The 27,153-nt window shown below is 41.1% G+C and overlaps 1 protein-coding gene across 1 annotated transcript in view; it reads right to left on the bottom strand.

The window, feature by feature from the left end:
* Positions 1 to 19,216: 19,216 nt before the first annotated feature.
* Positions 19,217 to 27,153, bottom strand: part of LOC143988343 (uncharacterized) — a 57,917-nt gene continuing 49,980 nt past the window's right edge. Inside the window, exons 24-27 of the mRNA XM_077487823.1 lie at positions 25,264 to 25,440; positions 23,777 to 23,867; positions 23,508 to 23,585; positions 19,217 to 21,842 (exon numbers count right to left, since the gene is read on the bottom strand). Coding sequence (XP_077343949.1) covers positions 21,658 to 21,842; positions 23,508 to 23,585; positions 23,777 to 23,867; positions 25,264 to 25,440 — 531 coding nt within the window. The 3' untranslated portion in view covers positions 19,217 to 21,657. The remainder of the gene's footprint in view (positions 21,843 to 23,507; positions 23,586 to 23,776; positions 23,868 to 25,263; positions 25,441 to 27,153) is intronic.

The following is a 27,153-nucleotide window of genomic DNA, read 5'->3' on the forward strand; positions in this document are numbered from 1 at the left end:
CAATCAATATACGCATTTGCTATTATTTTACCACAAATATGTAGAATACATATCGGCCTAAACTGAGGAAAAAATTATATAAAAAAAAATGTGGGGATATTTATTATAGCAAAAACTACAAAAAGGTGTTTTTTTTTTTTTTTTTAAATTGTCACTCTTTTTTTGTTTATAGCGCAAAAAATAAAAAATGCAGAGGGGATCAAATACCACCAAAAGAAAACTCTATTTATGGGGAAAAAATACATACATTTTGTTTGTGTAAAATGTCGCATGACCACAAAATTGTCAGTTAAAGTGTCGCAGTGCCGTATCGCAAAAAAAATGGCCTGGTCAGGAAGGGGGCAAATCCTTTCTGGGGCTGAAGTGGTTAATGCATTCTATGCATTAGTATAAAAAGCTTTCTGTGTGCAGCAGCCCCCCTCAGCCCCCCTTATACTTACCTGAGCCACATCTCAATCCAGCGATGTTGCACGAGAGACTCGGCTGTCCGGGACTCTCCCTCCTCATTGGCTGAGACAGCAGGGAAGTGCCATTGGCTCCAGCTGCTGTCAATCAAGTCAGTGATCCAATGAGGAGAGAGAGGGGATGGGTCAGGGCTGTGGCTCCATGTCTAAATGGACACAGGGAGCTGTGGCTCAGCTAAGGTGCCCCCATAGCAAGCTGCTTTCTGTGGGGGCACTTAAAAGGAGGGAGGGGCCAGGATTACCGAAGAGGGACCCAAATAGAGAGGAGGATCTGGGCAGCTCTGAGCAGGTAAATATGATATTTGTTTGTTATTTTTCCACACAAAAAAAACTTTAGTATCACTTTAAATATGCACAGCTCTTAGTTGCATCTGTACTGTAGATAAACACAACAGATTTTAGGCAAATGCAGTCTACTTTGTCCAGAGTAGCCTTGCAATTCCTCTGGACATCCTCCCGCGTGGGCACGAGACGGCTGGGCCACATTCTGCCCTTTTAACAGACACTGTCAGTCCAGCTGAAACCTGCTCTCTTCACATTGCTGGAAACCTTTATAAAATATCTTTTTCACCTTTTTAATTCTTTATTCTTATTTTAATATATTTTTATTGTTGTTGGAAAATGTGGTGGTTATAGCATCAACAATTCTACTTGTTAATTAGCTCTACTTAACGCTACACGCATCAACTATCAACATAAAATTATATTATAATGTGATGCAATATTTTCTATCAAAGGCATCTTCTCCAACAAAATCCAGGGGGGGGGGGGGGGGGGGGATCTAAATTATCAGGGAAAAAAGAAAGAGAAAAAAAAGGGGGGGGGGGGGGGTATGAGGCAAGTGGACTTGCACAACAGATAATTTAGTTTAGTTTTGTTTTGTTTTCATTCATAAAATACTAGGGGGTGCACCAAATGTTTTTTTTTGGTGCCGAAACCAAAAATGAAAAATACTCTAGGCCAAAAACTGAGACCGATACCAAAAATAAAAAATACACTAGGCTGAAAACCAAAACTGATACCGAAAATGACTGATACTAAAACTTATTTTTTTATTTTTTTTTATTTTTATACAGGTGATGGTCAGAGACTGAGGACATGGTACAGGAGATGTTCGGAGACTGGGGACCTGGTACAGGAAAAGCTCAGAGACTGAGGACATGGTACAGGAGATGGTCAGTGACTGGGGAAATGGTATAGGAGATGGTCAGAGACTGGGGACATGGCACAGGAGGTGGTCAGAGACTGGGGACATGGTACAAGAGATGGTCAGAGAGTCAGAGACTGGGGACATAGTACAGGAGATGGTCAGAGACTGGGGACATGGTACAGGAGATGGTCAGAGACTGGCGACATGGTACAGGAGATGGTCAGAGACTGGCGACATGGTACAGGAGATGGTCAGAGACTGGGGACAGGGTACAGGAGATGGTCAGAGACTGGGGACAGGGTACAGGAGATCAATGCAGCCTCACCAGTGCCCATCAAATGCAGCCTGCCTGTGTTCCCAGTGCAGCTGGTGTCCCCATTGCAGCCAGTGTCCCCAGCCAGTGTCCCCATTTCAGCCTGTGTCCCCATTGCAGCCAGTGTCCCCATTGCAGCCTGTGTCCCCAGCAAGTCTCCCCATTGCAGCCAGTGTCCCCAGTCAGTGTCCCCATTGCAGACAGTCTCCCCATTACACCCTGTGTCCCCATTGCAGCCAGTGTACCAATTGCAGCCTGTGTCCCCATTGCAGCCAGTGTCCCCAGCCAGTGTCCCCATTGCAGGGCGGCCTTGACTTAATGAGCTTACTGGTTACCTTCTCCTGGCCTGCTCCTCCACGTCTAGGGGTTCCCAGGGTTGATACCCAACGACTTGTACACTGACACAAATGAAGTCCTTTCAAAAAGGTTTATTTTGCAGTAGAACTTTCACAAACACAGTCTCTTAGGGAACAGAAGGCACGGGTGAAGAACTCAGGTACCTTGAACTGCAGATTTAGCAAAGTCTCTATTTCCACCCAGAGAGTAGCCACTCGCAGCTGGGTACTTCAAGGCTGAACAGATCTCTAGCCAGAGATCATGGCAGTGAGCACATTGACTCAAAACTCGAACAATCAACCAAGGGTACACAGGAACCTTTTTCCAACTGTACCTGGAACGTTTCCCGCTTCTTTTATGGTACTGGAAAATTGTGAATTTGTCAATGTCCTTCCCAACTCAGTAACCAGGCACCTCTCAGGATGCCACTTGCCGACCCTCCTCCAAAGAGTCCTCCCCCAATCACTTCCACAAGCTGTGGTGTCCCTCCAAGCTGAGAGCACACCCGGACACTTTGAATCCTCCCTCAGTGACTGCGGCTTAGAACTTCAGGCTCCAAGACTCGGGAACAGACGGATCCCTTCCCCAGACCAGGCAGGTCTATCAGGGGCCACTGACAGGAACATGTTGCGGGGTGTCGAACACCCCGTGACCAGAACCCCTCACGGGGCTACCCCGGTCCCGGAACCAGACTAGACCACACGGGTCTCACGAACAACTCTGGAACCCCGAACACATGACCCACACCTGTTTAAGTACCCCCTCCCAGACTCCTCAGCGAGCCCCGGCACTCCCGCTGATTGGCTCCGAGAGGGCCGATACCAAAACATCCAACCAGACTCGGTTTTGGCATGTCATGTGCACCTCACCGTTCACATGACCAGGCAGAACTTTTAAATAGACTTTGCACAACCGAAAATTTTGTTTAGTTTCGTTTCGTTGTCATTCGTAAAATACATCATTTCGTTCTGTTATATTCGTTATGTTACATTAATACGTTTTTGGATAGTTCGTTATTATTCGTAGAGTGTCTAATTCATTCGTTCGTATTCATTGAAATTCGCTATTTATGTATGTATAGACATTCGTGATAATGATTCGTAGTTTGGAAAGTCGTTTGTTTATTTAATCTTTTAACACACACAATGACAACTTCCCTTTTCCTCGGCTCAAATACAATACAACACCCTTCTAACTCAGTTCTCAAGAATGCACTTTGCCAGTAATCCATCCTCCGGCACAAAATTAATTAGCTGATTGGACTATAAGATTTACTTTGAGCTGACCTTTTGTTTCATTAGATCTTTAAAGAATTACCGAATAACGTCGAATTCATTCGAATTCATTCATTATATTTCTTTCGTATTCGTTGTTATTCGTTATTTTTTTATTCAGACATTCGGATGCATCCGAATGTCTGAAAGATGCAAAATTCGGCCGAATTTCGATTTGTTACGAAACAAATTGCACAAGCCTACTTTTAACCACTTCAATACCGCCCACTTAAACACCTTCCTGCCCAGACCAATTTTGAGCTTTCAGCGCTGTCGCACTTTGAATGACAATTGCGCGGTCATGCTACACTGTACCCAAATGAAATTTTTATCATTTTTTTCCCACAAATAGAGCTTTCTTTTGGTGGTATTTGATCACCTCTGCGGTTTTTATTTTTTGCTAAACAAATAAAAAAATACAGAAAATTTTGAAAAAAAAAAAGTTTTTTTTTTGTTTCAGTTTCAAAACTTTGCAAATAAGTAAGTTTTCTCCTTCACTGATGGGCACTGATGGGGTTACACTGATGGGCAATGATAAGGCGGCACTGATGGGCACCGATGAGGTGGCACCAATGAAGTGGCACTGATGAGGCGGCATTGATGGACACCGATATGTGGCACTGATAGGCGGCACTGATGGGTGGCACTGATGGGCGACACGGATGGGCACTGATAGGTGGCACAAATTGGCACGGATTGGCATGGATAGGTGGCACAGGGGGGCATGGGTTAGGTGGCATAGGTGGGCATGGGTAGGCGGCACAGGTGGGCATGGGTAGGCGGCACAGGTGGGCATGGGTAGGCACTGATAGGCGGCACAGATGGGAACTGATAGGCGGCATTGTATTATAATATATTGTACTAATGGATGCCAATCAGTGCCAATCAATAATGCATGCCAATCAGTGATGCCCATTGTGGGCACTGATTGGCATCCATTATGGGCACTGATTGGCATCCATTGTGCCACTGATTGGAATCCCTGGTGGTCTAGGGTGGCATACCCTGTCCTTGGCATCCCTGGTGGTCTGGTGGCATCCCTGGTGGTCCAGTGTTGGCATCCTTGGGGGGGCTGTGCTGATAATCGATCAGCACAGACCCCCCCTGTCAGAGGAGCAGCCGATCGGCTCTCCTCTACTCGCGTCTGACAGACGCGAGTGAGGAAAAGCCGATCACCGGCTTTTCCTATTTACACTGTGATCAGCCGTGATTGGACACGGCTGATCACGTGGTAAAGAGTCTCCGTCGGAGACTCTTTACCGAGATCGTAGTGCCGGGTGTCAGACTGACACCCCGCAACAACGATCGCCGCGATGCGCGCCCCCGGGGGGGCGCAGCGGCTCATAATCCTGATCACGTCATATGACGTCCGGTCAGGATTATGAAACCACTTTGCCGCCGTCTATTTGCTATGGGCGGGCGGCAAGTGGTTAAACATAGCCTGGCCAGACTGGTGTTAGGCCTAGACCTCAGGACCTATATTTTCTTGAGGTCAAAAACTAAATATACAATGCGTGTGACATTTGATCCAAAATGTCATCCGCTAATATACTTGGTTATATTAGCATTAATAAAATATATTTTATTAGCATTAATAAAACATATGTTTCCTGACACTGTAAAAATATAACACTAGAAGCTGTATTGATTTACACAACACATGGTGAGACCACTAATGAAAGAACACAATTGGTACAAGTTGCATTTTATAAATCTTGTTATAGTTATTTTTTATTTAGAGTAAATGAAATACAAAACATAATCTACATTAAATCAGAAGATTGGCTGCTCATTTCACCCCTCATCCTAGTTTGTATATAAAAGCTTTTAAGTTCCCCTGCATACCTTATTGTAGACACAGTAACATCATCTCTGAACCTATGTGCTTCTCTATGCAATGCAGACTGACCATGATTGGTGGTAGGGGCCAGCAGGGTGGTGCTCATAGCTTTCGGAAAACATCACAACACCTTGCCTTATTACTTCTATCAAGAGCCCTCAGCCCCAATTCAACCAATAAGCCTACTTATGCAAGTATTAAATATTGGGGGGGGGGGGGGGTCCAGAGGTAGAGATAGTGAGCGTGGAAAAAAATTTCAGAGGGTAGCATTGGGGGCATTAGTGGTAGGTTGACTAAACCACCTAAATCTGTTATAAGTGTAATATAAAGTCCTATTTGCAACCTCAGAACACCCAATAAGAAAATAGTATGCGACCGGTTTAAAATACATGGCATGTTCACCAATGCCAGGAGTCTGGCGGACAAGATGGGAGAACTAGAGCTACTGTTGTATGAGGAGGATTTCGATTTTGAAGGAATTTCAGAGACTTGGTTCAAAAGCTCTTATGATTGGCTGGCAACCATCCAAGGGTAGTCCCTATATCGCAGGGATAGAGGGCAAAAAAGGAGGGGTATCCTTATGGCTAGAGCTACAAAGGGAGGAAACTAAGGGGAAAGTAGTACTGGGAGTATGCTGTAGGCCCCCTAACCAGAGGGAGGAGGCAGAGGGGGACCTCCTATCACAATTTGGTTTAGCCTCAAGGATGGGAAGTGTCCCCATTATAATGGGGGATTTTAATTATCTAGACCTAGACTGGGGCAGAAGAAACTGCGCAATCATCTAAAGCTCGCCATTTCCTAAATGTCTTACAGGACAATTTCATGGGTCAGATGGTAAATGCACCAACTAGAAACAAAGTGTTACTAGACCTACTGATTACCAACAATACAGACTCGATCATTGGTGTGGAAATATGGAGCAATTTAGTGATCAACAGTGATCACAGGTCAATTAATCACATAAATAGGAAACAAAAGGGGAATACAAAGACACTGAATTTCAAAAGAGCCAACTTCCCTAAACTACGAGTCTTGCTAGAAGATATTAAATGGGATAAAATCCTAGGAACAAAGAACACAGAGGAAAAATGGATGTGCTTTAAGAGCATATTAAATAAGGGCATTAGCCAGAGCATCCCATTTGGATTCTTTTTAAAAGAGCTATTAAATGTCCAGGGTGGCTTAACTCCAACGTAAAAATGCATATAAAAGTATAGGAGAAGGCCTTCAAAAAATATTAGGCTGAGGGATCATCAGCAGGATTCCAACTTTTCAAAGAATGCAACAAGAAATGTAAGAGTGAAACCAGGGTGACTGAGATAGAACACGAAAGGCACATAGTGGAGGAGAGTAAACACAAATCCCAAGAGATTCTTTAACTACATAAATAGTAAGAAAAGGAGGTCAGATCATATTAGTCCCATAAAGAATGATGAAGGGAATCTGGTTACTAAGGATGGAGAGATGGTGGTATTGAAGGTATTGCATTTAATCTTCTACTCAGTCTTCACAAGGGAATCGGGAGATTCAGTAACCAAAACTGTAATGTTTATCCCCATGACACGTCACAGGAAGCACCCTAATGGCTTACAGAAGTCAGAATTAGAAATAGACTTGAAAAGGTTAAGACAAACAAGTCACAGGGACCAGATGGCTTTCACCCGAGGGTCCTTAAGGAACTCAGTCAAGTAATTGCCAGACCACTGAATCCTGATTTTTACAAACAGTCTACTGACTAGAATGGTACCAGCTGATTGGAGAAAAGTCAATGTAGTATCAATATTTAAAAAAGGGCCAATATACATCCCTAGGAATTACAGACCAGTTAGCCTAACATCAATAGTACGCAAGCTCTTGGAGAGGATGATAAGGTTTTAGTAATGACAACAGTATCATTAGCAGTAATCAGCATGGATTCATGAAGTATCATTCCTGCCAAACCAATTAACCTTCTATGGGGAGGTGAGCTGCCATGTAGATAAAGGAATACATTTACTGTACAAAGTAAGGTCTTTTGGCATGGACCAAAGGGTAAATACATGGATTGAAAACTGGCTACAGGGGCGAGTTCGGAGGCTAGTGATAAATGGGGAGTACTCTGAATCATCTGGGGTGGAAAGTGGGGTCCCCAAGGGTTCTATCCTGGGATCTATACTATTTCATTTATTCATAAATGACCTGGAGGATGGGATAAACAGCTCAATCTTAGTATTTGCGGATGATACAAAGCTAAGCAGGGCAATAACTTCTCTGTAGGCTGTGGAAACCTTGCAAGAAGATCAGAACAAATTAATAGGGTGGGCAACTACATAGCAAATGAGGTTCAATGTAGAACATTTTAAAATAATGCATTTGGGTGGCAAAAATATGAATGCAATCTAATCACTAGGGGGAGAACCTCTAGGGGAATATAAGATGAAAAAGGACCTGGGAGTTCGAGTAGATGACAGGCTCAGCAATGGCATGCAATGTCAAGCTAATGCAAGCAAAGCAAACAGAATATTGGCATGCATTTAAAAGGGGATTAACTCCAGAGATAAAACTATAATTCTCCCACTCTACAAGACTCTGGTTTGGCTGTACCTGGAGTATGCCGTCCAGTTCTGGGCACCAGTCCTCAGGAGGGGTGTGCTGGAACTAGAGAGGGTCCAAAGAAGGGCAACAAAGCTAAAAAGAGGTACTGGACTACCTTAGTTATGAATAAAGGTTACGAGTACTGAACTTGCTCTCTCTGGAGAAGAGACGCTTGGGAGGGGATATCATTTCAGTGTACAAATACCAAATACCATACTGATGACCCCACAAGAGGGAAAAAAACTTTTCCATGAAAGGGAATTTAATAAGACACGTGGCCATTCACTAAAATTAGAAGAAAAGCGGTCTTACCTAAACTGCATAGAGGGTTCTTTACTGCAAGAGCGGTGAAGATGTGGAATTCTCTTCCACGGGGAGTGATTTTAGCGTGGAGCATCGATAATTTCAAAAACCTATTAGATAAACACCTAAATGACCACAACATACAGGGATGTGCAATGTAATACTGACATAAAATCACACAAATAGAGCTTTCTTTTGGTGGTATTTGATTACCTCTGTGGTTTTTATTTTTTGTGCTATAAACAAAAGAAGAATTCTGAAAAAAACACAATATTTTTTTACTTTTTGCTATAATAAATATCCCAATTTTAAAAAACAAAACAAAAAACTAATTTATTCCTCAGTTTAGGCCAATGTGTATTCTTCTACATATTGATTGGTTTGCGCAAAAGTTATACCGTCTACAAAATAGGGGATAGAGTCATGGCATTTTTATTATTATTTTTTTTTTACTAGTAATGGTGGTGATCTGTGATTTTTATTGGGACTGCGATATTGCTGTAGACAAATTGGACACTTTTAACACACACTTGAGACCATTGACATTTATATAGTGATCAGTGCTATAAAAATGCACTGATTACTGTATAAATGTCACTGGCAGGGAAGGGGTTAACACTAGGGGGCATTCAAGGATTTAACTGTGTTCCCTAGGTGTGTTCTAACTGTAGTAGGGATGGGACTGACTAGGAAAGGGGAGAGATCAGTGTTCATACTTAGTATGAACACACGATCTGTCTCCTCTCCCCTGCGAGACCTGGGATTTGTGTGTTTACACAAACAGATCCCGCTACAGGCTCTGTCAAGAGCGATAGCGGGTGCCCAGCGGTTATTGTGCCCACCAGGCACTCGCATCGGCTTCGGGCACACGCGTGCCTCCTACAGTGTCTCAAAGGGCCCATGTACAGTTGCGGTGGTTCGCCCAGGGGAGCCAACATGCCGCAGTACAACTGCGGTGGCTGGTCCAGAAGTGGTTAAAAAGTACAGTAAATGCTTAAAAAGTGTTAGCTGGAGTTTTTTTTCTAGTTTGTTAGTCACTTTAAAACTACAGGGTGACAATGTTGTTGGACAACAACGGAGTTAGGGTATTTTATGGTATTTTATGGCAAAACAAACAGTGCTACCACCTTATTAAAAGAAGTAAAAAATAGAAAAGGATTTACTGGCAGATAATGCATCTATATTACAGGGGAACTCAGAAAAGCAAAAACTGTTGTGTTAATTCTATTATTGATCTATTATTTCACTCTTCATATCTCATAGAGCCAATACGATTGTAAGACATGTGAGAACACTTAAAGAGGGTATTGTATTCCAAATCTTCACATCAGGCATTGAGAAATATTCAAAGAATCATCTCAAGATTTCCTTCCTTATTCTGCGAAGTCCAGGCTCTTTCCAATGTTTACATATCTATCCAATTTAAAACAAGAAGGAATTATTGTTTCAGTTCCCTCACCACCAGAACCATAGCTAAAACTCCCAGAATCCCCTACCAAAATTTGGAAGGGATCCCCCAGCAACCTCTGTCTGTGAAGCATGTCATTTGGGACAATAGTGTAATTGATCCTAATCTAAATTATCTAAATTAGGCAGCAAACTAGTTTTCAGGTTTCAGATACCACCCACATAAGCATCCACTGCCACCCTATCTAGCATTCTGACAAATGAAAATCGACCAGAGACCGTCTTCTTCTCTTGCCGTCCTCCAGGAAGCATGCTGTAATCTCCACTATGGGCAGCAAATAGTCCATGAATCATTGATTCTGACCCAGGTCATCTTTCCGTAATAGCTGGCTTTTGACGTTCTGTAAGTCAGGAAAGCGGTAACAGCAGTTGATCTTTCAAGCTTTGTTTACAGTCATGGTAGTCAGGCACTTCAATCTTCACTACACGAGGTGGTTTGAAGCCAAGCTCTACTCCCCCGCCAGGAGGTATGCATGATTCCTTTCTTCCAGATTACATTTCTGATATGCATTCTTCAGTTGCATATCCCTACTGGGTAAATCTGCTGTACTGGCATTCCAAGATGACAAATTCCAACTTAGGCCAAATGGCTGTATCAACCAGGCAATAAAACTCCAGAAATATGATATTAAACCATGTTTCATTCTAACATCCATAAACATAATACACACTTCTGTGAACTGTGTTTTTTATAAGAACTACAAGTCTCAATTATCTTGATACTTTTTAGCTGAGAATGTGCTTTTTTTAGCCTCAGGAATCCTATGTTAGGCGTTCAGGTGTAGTGCTCACTTGTGAATTGACACAAGCCCCCCTTGATAGTAAAGAGGCCATCAGACCCAGAAACAGTTCCAAGAACACCAAGAAATGTAGGCTCAGTCTAGGGGATGTCTCTTTTTTATTTTTTTATTTGAACAGGAGTCTCAAAGTCTTACTCCCAAAATCCAAGGACAGCTATCGCCACGCCACATGCTACAGTGAGGAAGAAGTACTGTAGGTCTTTCTCCAATCCAGTCTCCACAAGTGATACCTTCCAGGAAATGTCTCTCAATCAGATCCACTTCAGGCTCTCAGCCAAGCACATGCTGAGATCAAAACAGCAACTTCTTCAGTACACAGACTTCATCCCATGGGCATCAGCCCCAGGACAAGAACACTCTGAGCAAGCCTCCTAAACATTTATCTTCTCGTTCAGCCCCTTCTGGGTGCCCCTCCCAGGGATTGGCAGAACGCAGATAAATATTAATAACTTCAATGGTTGATCTTCCTAATCTATTCTATGGCAGGTGTAATAAACCACTAAGCTTAAGGAAACATGACCAGACTAAACAGATCACTACTCCACCGAGCACAGCAGAGCCAAAAATTTAATTTAGCCTAATTAGGGCAGGGTGTTACATTGCTTTAACATCAAGTGTTGCCAACGATGACAAAGAGCTCTGAAGGAAATAGATCTAATCACAGATAATGGTGAAGCAAAGGAGATCTGTGACTATCAACAATATTATCCCAAAGCATGATCCTGTGCCTTTGACACCAATTTTTTCTGGAATCAGAAACCTCCCTAATGGGGCCGCTTTCTACCTTTGACACTATAGCAGCCTTGTGGGTTGCTACTGCTATATTTATGCCACTGCATGCAACCCAAATCATGTGTTTTGCTGTTTTAAAAGACACTTAATCATGCAAACCCCTCCACACAATAATCCTATCACATATTGCTCTTTATTTAGTAACTTTTAAAACTGAAAAATCTGATGAAGAATTTCAATTTGTGTGATATACAGGGCTGGCTTTTTACATTTTTACGGATTATTATACCATCTTCCTTTCATTGCAAGCACTCAATTTCAAAAAAATAATGCGTTGATGCACATAGTCATTTGCAATTTCCTTCTGACTTGTTTGTGAATCATCTGAAGTGTTCAGGATGTGTAGCTAAATGTCACAGGGACCCACAGAAATATGTGATGGGGTTTACATAACATCACTAGTGCATTCAGCAGAGGTGCGTTTCAGCAGATAAAATAGCCAATTAAATGAATGAACACCCAAATGCCTGATGCACCTGAAAGCACTTAAAGCGAAAGTAAACCCATCGATTTATATTCCCGGCATGCCGAAAATGCTAACTGTCACATTGGTTGTGCTCTCAACCAAACTATCAAACCATCCAATGGCTGGTGTCATAACTGATCACACGTGCAGCATCATGACAGTTGAAGATTAAATAAAGGCCAAGATGGCAGCTTCCCTGGCTGAAAGCGATAGGAGGGTTTACTTGCACTTTAAAGCTTATTAGCAACACACGGCTTTAGGTGCATTTTTAATGCTGCTTAACTCCTGCCAGAAGAAAAGGCATTCCGAAGAGCTAATCAAATGCCCAGTGTGCATGAGGCCTTATGTCAAACAGATTCTCAGCCGCATTAGAAATTGTTGGCCAATCCACTCTAATCCTATGGTAATGTAAAGATATCAACTGCTATAAATAGCATGTAATGCTTGGAGATATATTTACAAGAACCAAGGACTCGTGTTTGCATGCTCTGGCCATGTACATCTGGCTCTGCATAATGTAAAAAGTTGTATAATAAATGTTGTCTACATTATTTATGTAAAAGGTTTGTAATAATCTGGATAACAACAATACTATTTGTATAATGTAGACAACAATCAGAGTTTTAATACACTGAATAGATAATAAGGGCAAGTGTAAGAGGTCAGATATTTATAAGTTACGTAGAACCCAGAGGAACTGATTACAAACTAATAAAGAATTCATCTTAATCCATCTGGTTTTTCCAGGTCTAAACAGATGTTTTATTTCACTCTAAAGAGTAATTTCCTTTTCATCAGTATTCCTATGTAGCAATATACTGATGCTGAATTCTTCAAAACTTTTTTGCTGATCCCCTGCCAAAGGATCCTGTGGGACTACAACAGCAATAAGCCAATCTAAGCCTCCACCTCTTCTGACACCAGTTTCATCTTCTGCATTAGGAGAGACTGACTAACCAGGCACCAGACCAATGTGGCATTTCCCTTCTTCCAGTGAAAAGGAATTAGGAGTCCCCACACTTTTTAAACAAAGGCCCAGTTCACCATCTGTTTTTAGGCCTGACTGTGGTCAGTGGGAGTAAAAATGCACTTGGGTTGATGGCTTCTGCATTGGTAGTTATTAGAAGTAACAAATGCCTCTACATCGGTTATTAATGGAAGTAAAAAATACCCTTGTATCAGTGTTCAGTGGAAAAGAAAACATGCCTCTTCATCAGCATAATCTTCATATTTTATAAATACAACAGAGTAAGAAATATGTCTGTGCATCAGTGGTCATTCAGAATTAAAAATGTCCCTGTATCAGTGGTCAAAAGTGAGGAGTAAAAAGTAAAAAATAAAAACAAAGTAAAAGAAAAAAAACACAAAGAAATGCAATAACATTCCTATTGTGTTCCTGTATATAATAAAAACGTTTTATGCTGAAATCCTGGTAGACAATATACAGTAGAAGATTTTTAGTTACAATATAAACTTTCATTTTATGACATCAGCATTGTAATACCAATACAAACAATAGTTATATTTGACAATCCAATATAATCTTACTTGAACAAACTCCTTTTTTGTGTGAGTTGTGAGTTGTGCCTGTCTGCTGGCCATCTCTTTCCACAACTTCCTTAATTCCCTGCATGCTATGCAGCTTCTCCTCTGCTGTTTACTTTCAATTTCTAAGGACTACATGTTCCATGGTACCCTGCTACAAGAAGTGATTCCTGTGCTACTCCACCTGCTGAAACGCCTCCTCTCAGCACCTCTGTAATTCAGAAGACAGGCTAGGTGATATATGTAACACAGCAGTGCCTACTCACAGGGCATAGCCAATATGTGTCACAACATTTAAAGCGGATCTTCACTGAATCTGAGCACCACAAAACAAAAACACTATTTTAATTAATGTTAATATTCACAGAAAACTCCTCCATCCATCCATGTCACACTCCCCTAGCATTTCTGGCTGTGGCCATCTTGAGTAAGAGCAAATAAGACACATAGTATTTACTTCCTGGAATCCATCTGCATTTAGCTCATGCATACATGCAGGAGAGGGTGTTTAGCTCAGAAAACCCCTCCTCCTCTCCTCCCCTCCTGAAGACTCCTGGGATGTATGACATCATTTTCCTAGGCATGAAACCAGAAAGTAACTGAAGAAATGTAAAAAAAAAAAGTTTAAAACAAGAAATTATGATATACTTCCCTATCTATTTACTAACACTAGCAGCATGAGGAATAAAAATAATCAATGTTGGTTAGGAGAGTTACGTTTCACTTTTACCACTTCAGCCCCGGAGAATTTTACCCCATTCCTGACCAGAGCACTTTTTGCGCTTCGGCACTGCATCGTTTTAACTGGCAATTGCACTGTTGTGCGACCTTGTACCCAAACAAAATTAACAAGCTTTATTTACCACAAATAGAGCTTTCTTTTGGTGGTATTTGATCACCTCTGCGGTTTTTATTTTTTGCGCTATAAACAAAAAAAAGCGACAATTTTGAAAAAAAAAAAAAACACAATATTTTTTACTTTTTGCTATAATAAATATCCCCGAAAAAATATATAAAAAAAACTATTTTTTTCCTTAGTTTAGGCAAATATGTATTCTTCTACATATTTTTGGTAAAAAAGATCGCAATATTGATTAGTTTTCGCAAAATGTATAGCTTTTACAAAATAGGGGATAGTTTTATGGCATTTTTATTTTTAATTATTTTTTTAAATTATTTTTTATCAGTAATGGCGATGATTTTTTTCGGGACTGCAACATGGGGGTCACATTGGAAATTTTTGACACTATTTTGGGACCATTGTCATTAATACAGCGATCAATGCCATAAAAATGCATTGATTACTGTGTAAATGACACTGACAGTGAAGGGGTTAACCACTAGGGGGCAGGGAAGGGGTTAAATGTGTCCTAGGGAGTGATTCTAACTTTTAGGGGACTGGACTTCAACACACAGGACAGTGATCACAGCTCTTCATGAGAGAGAGCTGTGATCACTGTCCTGTCACTAGGCAAAATGGGGAAATGCTCTGTTTACAAAAGCATCTACCCGTTCTCCCTCTCTGTGACACGATTGCGGGCACCCGGCGGACATTGAGTCCGTGGGACCCGTAGTCACGGTCATGGAGACGGCGGTGGGCATGCACCCGCGACATCGCTCATTAAAGGGGTACCTGTACTCCCTTTTGCCTACCAGTGCCATTCTGCCAACGTACATAAGCGTGCGCTGGTTGGCAATCGGTTAAGTAAGTGAATGAGGTTTATTTACTAAACGAAAATCCACTTTGCACTGCAAGTGCACTTGGAAGTAAAGTCACTGTAGATTCGAGGGGGGCATGCAAGGAAAATAAAAAACAGCATTTTAGCTTACACATGAACACATGATTTTACATTTTGACCACAGATACATTTTAAGCTAACTAGCTTTGACAAACAAATGACTTGGCTAGACAGAAAAATAACTTTCATCTCTGTTATAGATTATCTCAAACTTGCTCATCCTTGACAACATCATTAAAATTGCACAAGTGCTACATTGAAGAGGGAAGAGTATACATGAACATTCTTCAACATGTTGCAAAATGTACATGTACATAGCTACATGCTTCATGCTTGTTCCTGATGGACACCTGCCCCGATTGTTTAGCAATATGTGCAACATTTTAAAATGCCAGAATTTTGTTGCTTTTTTTTCAGAATTACAAGCCTCAAATATCTTATCAAAGAGCAGGGTAGAGTAATATTCTGAGTCAAGTGTTTATTGGTCCTTTTTGCTGTCTGCAACATCTCAAACTCCTTCTTGTCCTCTGATGCTTTCACTGGGACAGGAAGTTATAGAGAACCTACATTGTTTACACAAAGCTCATTAAAAAGTTGACCTGTTTACTGATTGGCCGGGAGGAAAATCAGTGTGACAATAGGAAATGTTCTTTCATTATTGTCACACAACTGGGTGGGCTCAGGGCGTGGTGCTCTGGACCCAAACTCACCCTTTTTTGAAGCCTATTAGAGCCTCTGGCTCTGATCACATGCTTCAAAAAGAAAAAAACCCTCATTGGAATCCATGCGTCTGGCGCCCTGCATGTAGATTATAAGGCCGTACACATGGATAGAGGGGCAGCGCCCCTGCTCCCCCAATGACCGTGCTGTTGGAATGCCACTTTAAACTTTAGTTTATTTATTTTTTGGCAAAAGAAATAACGCAGTAATACATTTTTTACCCAGAAAGCAACTGAAAACAGGGAGTATATGTTTAGTTTAATAGAATCAGAAACAAAGATAATATGCAACTAACACTCCTCTATAAACAAAGCCAATACAGTATGGCAGATTCCCCTCCAGCGCTAGGTAGGCCAAACGAAACAGCATCATTGCACCAGTGGGTTTTATGTGTTCCCTTTCAGAAATCCTTCTTACCAGTATTGCCTTGCTGTGTTCAAAGTTCATTGGCAAAATTCTAGACTGTACTTGGCTTCTACATTGTCCACATGTTGTACTATAATTGCAAAGCACAACGCACACATGGGCAAACTGACCTATCATGGTGCGATGAATGCATGAATGCTTGCATGAACACCCCTGTAGAGGTTCTCTAACTTTATTATGTCTGGGATTCAAATTTTAATGTGCCCCTTTTTATGACCTCAATGTTTCGTTTTCAACCTTGGATTCAGAAAGGAGAAATCACTTGTCAGAATGAAAACAGGACCACAGAAATGAATTGTTCAACCACTGTATGGGTTCCACCATCAAGTTATGTACCTCTGATTTAAAGTATCCTTATATGCAAACCATACTAAACATATGACGGGAAAGGTTACAGATTGGATAAGGATGACCTTTACATGAAAAGTCCCTTTTTCTTTTATTTTCACCTGGTGATCTAGCCAGTAAGTTCTGTTTATATTCTATAGAAAAAGTTGTTCTTCAGATGTACGTTATAGGGTTAAAATAAACCAGTGGTCTCCAAATTGTGACCTGTGGGCCAAATGCAGTCCTTTGCTTGCCTTTATCCGGCCCTTGAGGGACTATTCCTCCCATTGCTGTGAGGCACTATTCTTCCAACTGACACCAACAGTAGGGCATAAATCCGGCCACTGATGGGACACTATCCCTTACCCTAATACCAATAATGGGGCACTGTTCCTTCCACTGATACCAAAGATGTGGCACTATTCCTACAACTACCAGTGATGGGGCACTATTTCTCCCACTAATATCAATGATGGGGTACTATTCTTCCCACTAATACCAATGATGGGGCACTATTATTCCCACTAATATCAATAATGGGGCACTATTCCTCCCACTGATACAAATGATTGGGCACTGTTACTCCCCACTAATACCAATGAAGGGGCACTATTTCTCCCACTAATAACAATAATGGGACACTATTCCTCCCACTAATACCAAAGATGGGGCACTATTCCTCCCACTAATGACAAAAGACCGTTTGAGTAAGTCGAAGGATATTGTTGGTGACATTGGGAACGATTGTGCCCAATGGGCAATGGGAGGAATTATGCCCCATCATTGGTGTCATTGGATGGAATAGTGCCCCAAGTGCCAGATAAAAGATTGCAAAGGGCTGCATCTGGCCCCTGGGTCGCAGTTCGGAGACCACTGATTCAGAGTGTAGGAGGCGTCTTACTGGCTAGATTGCCAGGTTAAAACAGAGAGGAAAAAAAGAAAAAAAAAAAAAAAGAAAACAAATCCAGCCACCACATCTAGTGATCAGTGGTTTTGGGATTAATATCACTTTAAGCCTCTATTTTCTTACATAATGATTCAAACATACGTACAGTAATTTTAAACCTAAGACAATTATGTTTTCAAAATGCACAAATCAAGTGCTTATTTTTTGAGCTTTACTACATCTAAATTTTTAGTGTGAGAGTACGAAACAAATGCAGATGCCAAAATGCTGTTTGTTAATAATTAGCAATACTCTTTTGCAGAGGGCTGCATCTTTGTACTACCAATATTTAACCTGTTTGGCAGTGAGCTTTCAGTTGTGTAGCTAGAAGTTGCATACTTACAGTATCTCACAAACAATACCCCTTACATTTTTGTGAATATTTTATTAGATCTTTTCATGTGACAAAACTGAAGAAAGGACAATTTTCTACAATGTAAAGTAGTGAGTGTACAGCTTGTATAACAGTGTAAATTTGCTTTCCCCTCAAAACAACTCAACACACAGCCATTAATGTCTAAACCGCTGGCAAAAAAAAGTGAGTACACCCTTAAGTGAAAATGTCCAAATTGGGCCCAAAGTGTCAATATTTTGTGTGGCAACCATTATTTTCCAGGACTGCCTTGACCCTCTTGGGCATGGAGTTCACCAGAGCTTCACAAGTTACCACTGGAGTCCTCTTCCACTCCTCCATGACAACATCACGGAGCTGTTCGATGTTAGAGACCTTGTGCTCCTCCACCTTCCATTTGAGGATGCCCCACAGATGCTCAATTGGGTTTAGGTCTGGAGACATGCTTGGCCAGTCCATCACCTTTATCCTTAGATTCTTTAGCAAGGCAGTGATCGTCTTGCAGGTGTGTTTGTGGTCATTATCATGTTGAAATACTGCCCTGTGGCCCAGTCTCTGAAGGGAGGGGGTTATGCTCTGCTTCAGTATGTCACAGTACATGTTGGCATTTATGATTCCCTCGATGAACTGTAGCTCCCCAGTGCCAGTAGAACTCATGCAGCCCCAGAGCATGACACTCCCACCACCATGCTTGACTGTAGGCAAGACACACTTGTCTTTGTACTCCTCACTTGGTTGCTGCCACACACGCTTGACACTATCTGAACCAAATATGTTTATCTTGGTCTCATCAGACCACAGGGCATGGTTCCAGTAATCCATGTCCCTAGCCTGCTTGCATTCAACAAACTGTTTGCAGGCTTTCTTATACATCATCTTTAGAAGACGTTTCCTTCTGGGACAACAGCCACGCAGAACAATTTGATGCAGTGTGTGACATATGGTCTGAGCACTGACAGGCTGTCCCCCCACCCCTTCAACCTCTGCAGCAATGCCGGCAGCACTCACACGTCTATTTCCCAAAGACAATCTCTGGATATGACGCTAAGCACGTGCACTTAATGTCTATGGTCGACCATGGCGAGGCCTGTTCTGAGTGGAACCTGTCCTGTTAAACTGCTGTATGGTCTGAGGGGGGGGGGGGGGGGGGGGTGTGAGGCATGTACTCACTGGTGTGAGATAATGTATATGTGAATGTACTCATATGTCAGTGCTCTTCAGTGACATCTACTGGATGGTAATATGTCTCTTTGGATCACAATGATAGACCAATAGTACAATATGCTATCTTTTGACAATCACATTCAAAGTCTGGGGTGGAATAGCCGTTTGGTTGCAGGCAGTTTTCAGCAGTAAGTCCCACATGATTGAAAACTGCAATATTTATATCATAAAACATTTATTATCAGTGTCTTTGTTAGTACAAAATGCAAACTCCTAATGAGTTGCAATAATGCATGTTTCATTTTTACGACGTCCATAGAAATGCATTCTTTATTCCTAAGTCATATTCTTTTGCCACGCAGTGGACAAGCCAAACATTATTTGTAAAAGGAGAGCATCTTAAAGTTGCAGTCTTTTTCTGATGTGATTCTGCCACCAAGTGGTGTTTCTTAGAAAAACTCCCTAAAATTATATTTTCACTAACCTATAGCACAGATAGAAATGTATATATGTAACCACACTCAGTATGTAAAGTTTATTTTGTAGATTACATTTAAGTTGTAATTTGCAGCTGAACTGTAATTGTAAGGACAAACAATTTTTCATTTTTTTTTTATGAACAATTTATATTACATTAAAAAGCATCAACAAATAACCTTAGCCAAAGGTTAACATGTGCTTAAAAGTAAAACATTCATAAACTTTGCTCACAGGTATTTTTATATGGGCAATAACATATGCACGCTGAGAAGTCATATAAGGTTTTATATATAACAAAATGACTAAAAATGGGCATAATAGCCAAGTCAGTAGTTCACAAAGTGATATTATCTGCCATATTTATGGAGAAGGTAATGTTGTTGTCTTACACAGGGCATGCAAACACTTCTACAACTTGCATTTTGTAACTTAATGTTACTATGATTTTGAAGGGGCAGACATAAATGTATTTTGTAATCCCTTTAAATATGGGCAAATCTTACAGGTGTCTATATGATCTAACCAGGACCAGAACAAGGGGGTGGCAAAAGGGACACGTGGCCTGGGTGCTGACTATATATGCAGGGGGGGGGGGGGGTCTCACTGACAGGACTGACTGCAGTGTAACTTCTGTCAGCAGTGCTTTTTACTGTCCAGAGCATGGTGCTACTCTGTACCTTGCCCCTCCAGCACTAGCCCTGTGCTCTCCGCTGTCCGCTGTCACTTGTTGTAAAGCAGTTTCCTGTACTGTTTACAAATGACAGTGTGCCTCAAATGAGACATGGAAGGAGGGGAGCTCTGTTCTGGGGGGCTATGGAGTTGGGGAGCTCTATATTGGGAAGCGGAAAGACAGGGGAGCTCTGTTCTGGGGGGCTAGGGGGTGAGGGGGCACTCTGTACTGGGGGGCTAGGAGATGGAAGTAGCTTTTTACTGGGGGGCTAGAATTGAGGGAGCTCTGTATCGGGCGGGTGGTGTGAGTAAGGATCTCTGTTCTGGGGACTATGGGGTGAGGGAGCTTTGTACTGGGGGGGTTTGTGGTTGGGGGAGCTCTGTACTGGGGGGGTGCGAGGAGGAGGGAGTTCTGTACTGGGAGGGCTAAGGGGTAAGGATCTCTGTCCTGGGGGGTCTATGGAGTGAGAGGAGCGCTGTACTGGGGGGGGGGTGGGCTAGGGAGTGGGGGGAGCTCTGTACTGGGGGGAGTTAGGGCATGGACAAAGGGGGAACATTTTTTCTTTTCGGTGATATTATCAACGTAAGGACGGTTTTTCTTTTTTCGTTTCAAGGACACCACTGATCTAGGGACAATTCTTTCCTTCTGGTTACACCACTGACTTTTATTTCAGTGACACTGCTAGCACAGGGAAATTTTTTCCTTAAAGTAAGACAATCAACCCAGGGACTTTTTTGCTTTTCCACACATCTATTCACCTATTTTAAACTTTTTACTGGTACTATTAAACTGCTTAGCACAAACACGACAAATTGCAACTTGCCACTATTGGCACCGTCGTCTTCTCCATCCAATGAGGGGAGGGGGCGCAGGTTGCCATCTTCACCCTGGGCACCGATTGACCTTGTCTCAGCACTGGATCTGGTCATAAATGCTGACAGTTCAAAACTAATGCTTTGGCTGCTTTTCTATAAAGAAATCTGTTTTTCTCCCTTTCATCCAATTTTATATAAAGGGGGAGTTATCAATAGGCATCATTATGAAAATAAACTTCCTGGGCCTTTAAGTTTAAAAAAACTTTAATATATTACAATAACTAACTATAAATTGTCATTTTTATTGACCTGTTCCTAAATGCAAACTCCAAACTCATATCAACTAATGGAAAAAAAATAGAATAAAGAACTTCTATTATTAAGGATTTCTTATAATGCAAAACAAAATCACCCATCCATTTCTTGTGTCATGGGTTTGTATGGTCTCTGTTTTTTATATATAAAAACAAACTGTATTTGTTTTTTTTGTTTTTTTTAATAAATTATTTTAAGTGATAAATCACATAGGATCTTCTATGCACAGCAGGTAATTCCTTTTCATTGTATTACAAATATTAGCCTTTTCAAACAATTAACGCGTAATACATGATTTTGCCTTTTGCTCATGATGAAATAAGCAGTACACTCTTGAGTGAGTCAACATTAAAAGTCCATCCCATGGTCATTATGCTATTTATGATTCTAAATCTCCTGTAGGCTCAGTTGTAGGGTCAGCAGCTTCACAGCCATTGGTTTTACATGATCCTGGTGGTCCTCTCAGTCCTGTATAACCTCTATGTCCAAGTTGTCCTCTGTGTCCACGAGGACCCATCAGACCAGGCTCTCCATCAAATGATAGCCCTGGTATACCCCTTTCACCTGAAATACATTTGTGAAACATAATAAAGACCTGAAAATGTTGCTTTTTTAATCAGTGCATTATATATTTAATTTTTTTAATTTAAAGTGATTGTAAAGGAACATTTTTTTATTTAAAAAGAAATAACAAACATGTCATACTTACCTGCTCTGTGTAGTGGTTTTGCACAGAGCAGCCCCGATTCTCCTCTTCTCAGGTCCATTTCTAGCACTCTGGGCCCCTCCCCCTTGCCGAGTGCCCCCATAGCAAGCTACTTGTTATGGAGGCACTTGTGCATGCTTGCTCCAGAGCCAGCTCACTGTGTCCATAAGACACAGAGAGCATGGTTCAGCCCCTCCACTGCACTCCCACCTCACTGGCTATGCTTGACAGCAGCGGGAGCCAATGATTCTCACTGCTGCATCTCAGCCATTCAGGAGGGTGAGACCCGGGAAAGTCTTGGGTCTCGAGCACATCGCTGGATCGAGATCAGGATTAAGTAAGTATGGGGGAGGGGGGTGCTGAGGGGGAACCTGCAGACTGAAGGTTTTTTACCTTCATGCATAGAATGCATAAAGATAAAAAACCTTCAGCCTTTACAACCACTTTAAAAACAACTGTTCTGTACAAGGAATAACTAACCAGTAGAAGCTAACAAGCAACACCTAGAACTTATTGGTGAAATTTCTCACAGGTTCAAGCTGTCTGAAAATAGATGACTGAATATATACACTTAAAGTTTAACTAAAATCAAACCTTTTTGTTTTGTTTTGCTTTGGATGGAATGTGGGATAGATTAGAACCCCTGTCATTTGTTATTGCTGCCTGTGTCCGTGTCTGTGTCACCCTCTCTATTTGTCCTGTTTACCATTATCATTAAAAGAAAAAAAAATTGAAAGTAAAATAAAATCACAAATTTTGGGTTTCCCCCAGAAAAGTAATAGAGGGGACATTTTCCAATGGGGACACTAGTTCTGGTGAGCTGGGGGTCCCCAAGGAATTCCTTTAATTTCCACTTCCTGTTTAGCTATGGTACGGGAAATCTCCAAAATGGGATACTGTACATATGGTGAATAAGAAAAAAAACCTGACAGTGGTTAGAACCCTCCCTTGCACTATCCAAAATGAAAAAAAATGTTTTCCCTATAGTTCACATAAAATAATGTGGAAACCAGAAGTTTATATTTTGAAGTGCTTAAATGTTAGTTGATAACCATTTTTTTCCCACCAATACATGCTCAAGGGAAATACAACATTAGAGTATTGGCTGCTCATCCCTGTTTAGCATCACCACAGAAAACAATTAAACCCATTGGGACTTTTGATGTATCAAAAGTCCCAAGGGGATTTATTTTTGCACATGCTGACACACACAATACAGTATGCAGTAGTAAGTAATGGTGTTGTTTATAACAAAAAAATGGAGAATAAAAGCTTTCAAACAGTATATGGTAAAATAGCTATCAGGCATAGTCACAGAACTCAAACACATGAAACTACAACCAAACAAAGTGACAAATACATGTAAGAAATTTGAGGAAAACCAGCTCTGTAAAATCAGTGAAGCAAATGAAAGGCTTGCTCTAAAAGCTTTCAGTACTGAGAACACATAAGCATTATATGCATTATCTCAATTCACACAACTGTGTTTCTGAAAAACAGTCATGAGGCATTTCGCTACTGACCTCTTTGTCCTGGGTCACCATCAAATCCAACGAGCCCATATCCCTTGGGTCCTTTGTCTCCCTGCTCTCCAGGTTCACCTACAACACAAGAGATCTTAAGGTCTTTTTGTGGTCTTATATAGTCTTTCTTTCAGTGCAAAAGTAAACAATAATGGTGGCTTAGTTGGTGTAATGATGTCGACATAAATTGTATTTTAAGGCTTTTTTTTTTAGATTTTATTCATTTATAACTAATAATAAACATGGTTAAAATTTAGAAAAATAAATACCCCTTTGTCCTTGTTTCCCTAGATCTCCAGCTTCACCATAAAAGCCTTCTGGACCATCTTCACCATCCAGACCCTTGATTCCAGGTTTACCCTAAATATAATGTTTACAAACAAATATATACATATATATATATACATATATATATATATATATATATATATATATATATATATATATATATATATATATATATATATATACTAGCATATATATTAGCATTACATTTATATTCCATAATTCTCATTTATAAAACAAATTGCTTAAAATGGTTTGTTTCCTGGCTATGTTGAGTTGATACATGAATTGGGGTTCCCTCACACTTTTCCTATATGTTTAATATTAGCAGAATCTTAAAAAGATTGTAGAACAACAATAGTAATACATTCCTGCTCTAACACACAAATGCATTTTAATACCTTAATCTTGATCTTATGATTTTTGCCTAAAAAAATCACTCAATCTCTATCTGTATGAAGGTGTATGAGTACAATTTTGTTTCTTTGCTGAAGAGCTGTCCTTAAATCCTAAGCCATACTGCAGGTAACATTTTTCCATTGCATGTATTCATGTAATTTTTTTTACAAGATGTTTCTGAGACACACTGGGGTTGATTTACTAAAACTGGATAGTTCTGCATAGAAACCAATCAGCATCTATTTTTTTTTATCAAGGCTTAATTGAACAAGCTGAAGTTAGAAGCTGATTGACTACCATGCACAGCTGTACCAGATTTTACACTCTCCAGTTTTAGTAAATCTCCCCCAGTATTTGTGAATAAGTGAATAAGCGTAAAGTTTGTATGTACATTATTTAATGTAAATATGTATCCATCTCTCTAATTACATATAGAACATATATGCTATCAGTAATTACTAATGTGATCATGCCAAGTTTATTAATATATAACGTTTTTCGTTATACTCTGACTATAACGAAATATTCTATACTATACAGGGATACTGTGATGATTGATCATCCCCCTAACTGTGCTGAAGAAGAAGGTTGTTCTCTACTGTATTTAAGAAGCCAAGAGACATTGTAGATGTCTTGAGGTGTAAAACTTGCTTAATGGAGTACACAGTGGTTTCCGATCTGCCTGGCATTTTTTTTCTAAGTCCTCTATGTCAAATGAGCAAACCTGGTGTGGAAATTGATTGAAAATGTCTTTTAAATGGCTCTGCTATTTTGAAGATTGCCTATTCCCCGGAGTGTAGTGGTTAAAAGCTAATGGAAAGCTTTAAAATTGGCAACAAATTTACAAGTTGCTTTATCCAGCATAAGAGTCGTGTAAGGTGTAGAAGGAATTAGCTGATGGAGTGAACTGTCTAAGGTAAAGTGAAAATGGACAGTGTGATACAGCTGAAAAACAAGAAAGACAGTAAAGTGACGATGGTAAAGTTTAGAAAAAGACAATTTGAAAGCACTTTGTATGATAATTTACAGTATGTAATGACATTTTCATTTTCCTTATTGCTGATATACTCACAGGTTCTCCTGGTGGTCCTGGTAGCCCTACAGGTCCTGGAGCTCCCATAGGTACTTCACCATACAAAGGGCAAGCACTTGCACATTGTCGTCGTACAGACTGGGCATATGAAGACATTTGTTCAAGAACAAACTTTTGACAAACCTCAATAACACGGGATGCAGGAAATAATGGCCCCTATGAACAGAAAATATTTATATTATTGAATATTCAGTCTATAGCAGGGGTGTCAAGCTCAATTTTATCACAGCATTATGGTTGCCCTTGAAGGGCTGGTTGTACCTGTAAGACTATATATATTTATCCAGGGCTTTTTTTTACTCAGAGAATAGGTGCAAGAACTCAACCACACCCTCCAGGGACAAACTGCATCAAATAGTGGATGTGGCCAAATTGCACAAACAGCGGGAGGATCTTAATGGGCAATATATACCAGGAGTGCATTAAGTGTGGAGTTCAGGGGTGCTCTATGCACAGAGTAAAAACTTCATGTGTTTACAATTTACAATAGGCAGAGTTTAAGCGTATACTACATGCCAACTGCAGTGTCCAGGGGTGTGTTACATACAGAGTGCAGAGTTCAGGGGTGTGTTACATACAGAGTGCAGAGTTCAGGGGTGCACTGTGTACAGAGTGCAGGGTAGAGGAGTGTGCTACATACAGAGTGCAGGGTTTAGGTGTGTGCTATGCAGGGTTCAGCTCTCTTTCACTGACTATTCACACCTCACTTCTACCACTTCTCAGCACTTTTGCACAACTTTCCCCATCCCCCACCTCTGGACACATCTCCCTCCACAGCCCTCACCCCCCCCCCCCCTCAAAATCTTCCTTTCATCTCAACTACCTGGCCCAGCTCTAGTACCTCCTGGCAGTGTAGTCAGCTCTGTTTCTTTCTCTCACTTGCAGAAAGATCATTGGTTGGAATCTGTGCACGCAGGCACAGGTGGAAGTCACAGTGCAGCTTACCATGTAATGCCCCATCCCACACTGCTCTTGCATGTCCCTTGTCCCCACCATGAGTGTAGAGCAGGTAAGGATCTGTGAGAGTTTTAGCCACGTTCCGACTGAAAAAAGCCCTGGGTGTGAGGGCCACATGAAATGGCCTTGAGGGCAAGATTTAGCTCATGGGCCTTGTGTGGTCTATAGATATCAAAGTACATTGAAACCTTTGCAACCAGTTGTAACTTCCATCTTGGAAAGAAGAAAAAATGGCTGCACATCCAGGACTTCAGATAGCCTTTTATTTTGTTTCACAAAGATAACACCAAAGACACCAAACTGTGGCCACGTAGATTCATTGCACGCATACATCTTGTGCTTAATCATTACCATGATATTTCTTCTTTCCAAGTTTCCCGCAGAGGAGGGCCTGGACTAGCACTCTGCAAGATATTTCAATCAGCCTTATCTTTATACACCCGAAGCAGCGATTCTTTTTCTTGTAACTTCCATCCATAAACTGCTCCATGTGGATAACATCTCAGACTGATTTTAATATGATTAGCAATTCTATTTAATACTTATATATTGATGATTCAAGCTTTAACCTCTAGAGATCCGCGCTATAGCCGAATGACGGCTACAGCGCGGACCTGCTTTGCCAGGACGACGTCTATTGACGTCGTCCCGTGCACTCTGCACTCGGCACACTCTGTGATCAGCGAGTCTATGAGACTCGCCTGATCATGGATCGGAGCAAGGGGTAGATCCCGACCCCTTACCACGTGATCAGCTGTCAGCCAATGACAGCTGATCATGTGATCACAAAAGAGCCGGTAATCACATATTTTTCCTCCTCGCCTTGACAGCACGAGGAGAAAAAGAAAAAGCTGATCACCGGCGGCCGTGAGAGGGACTTCAGTCCCATTCACGGCCAGATCATCAGTGCCC

Source organism: Lithobates pipiens, unplaced genomic scaffold, assembly GCF_037356315.1.
Source record: "Lithobates pipiens isolate NorthernLeopardFrog02 unplaced genomic scaffold, aLitPip1_a1.2 Scaffold_18, whole genome shotgun sequence".
Classification (NCBI taxonomy): Eukaryota; Metazoa; Chordata; class Amphibia; order Anura; family Ranidae; genus Lithobates; species Lithobates pipiens.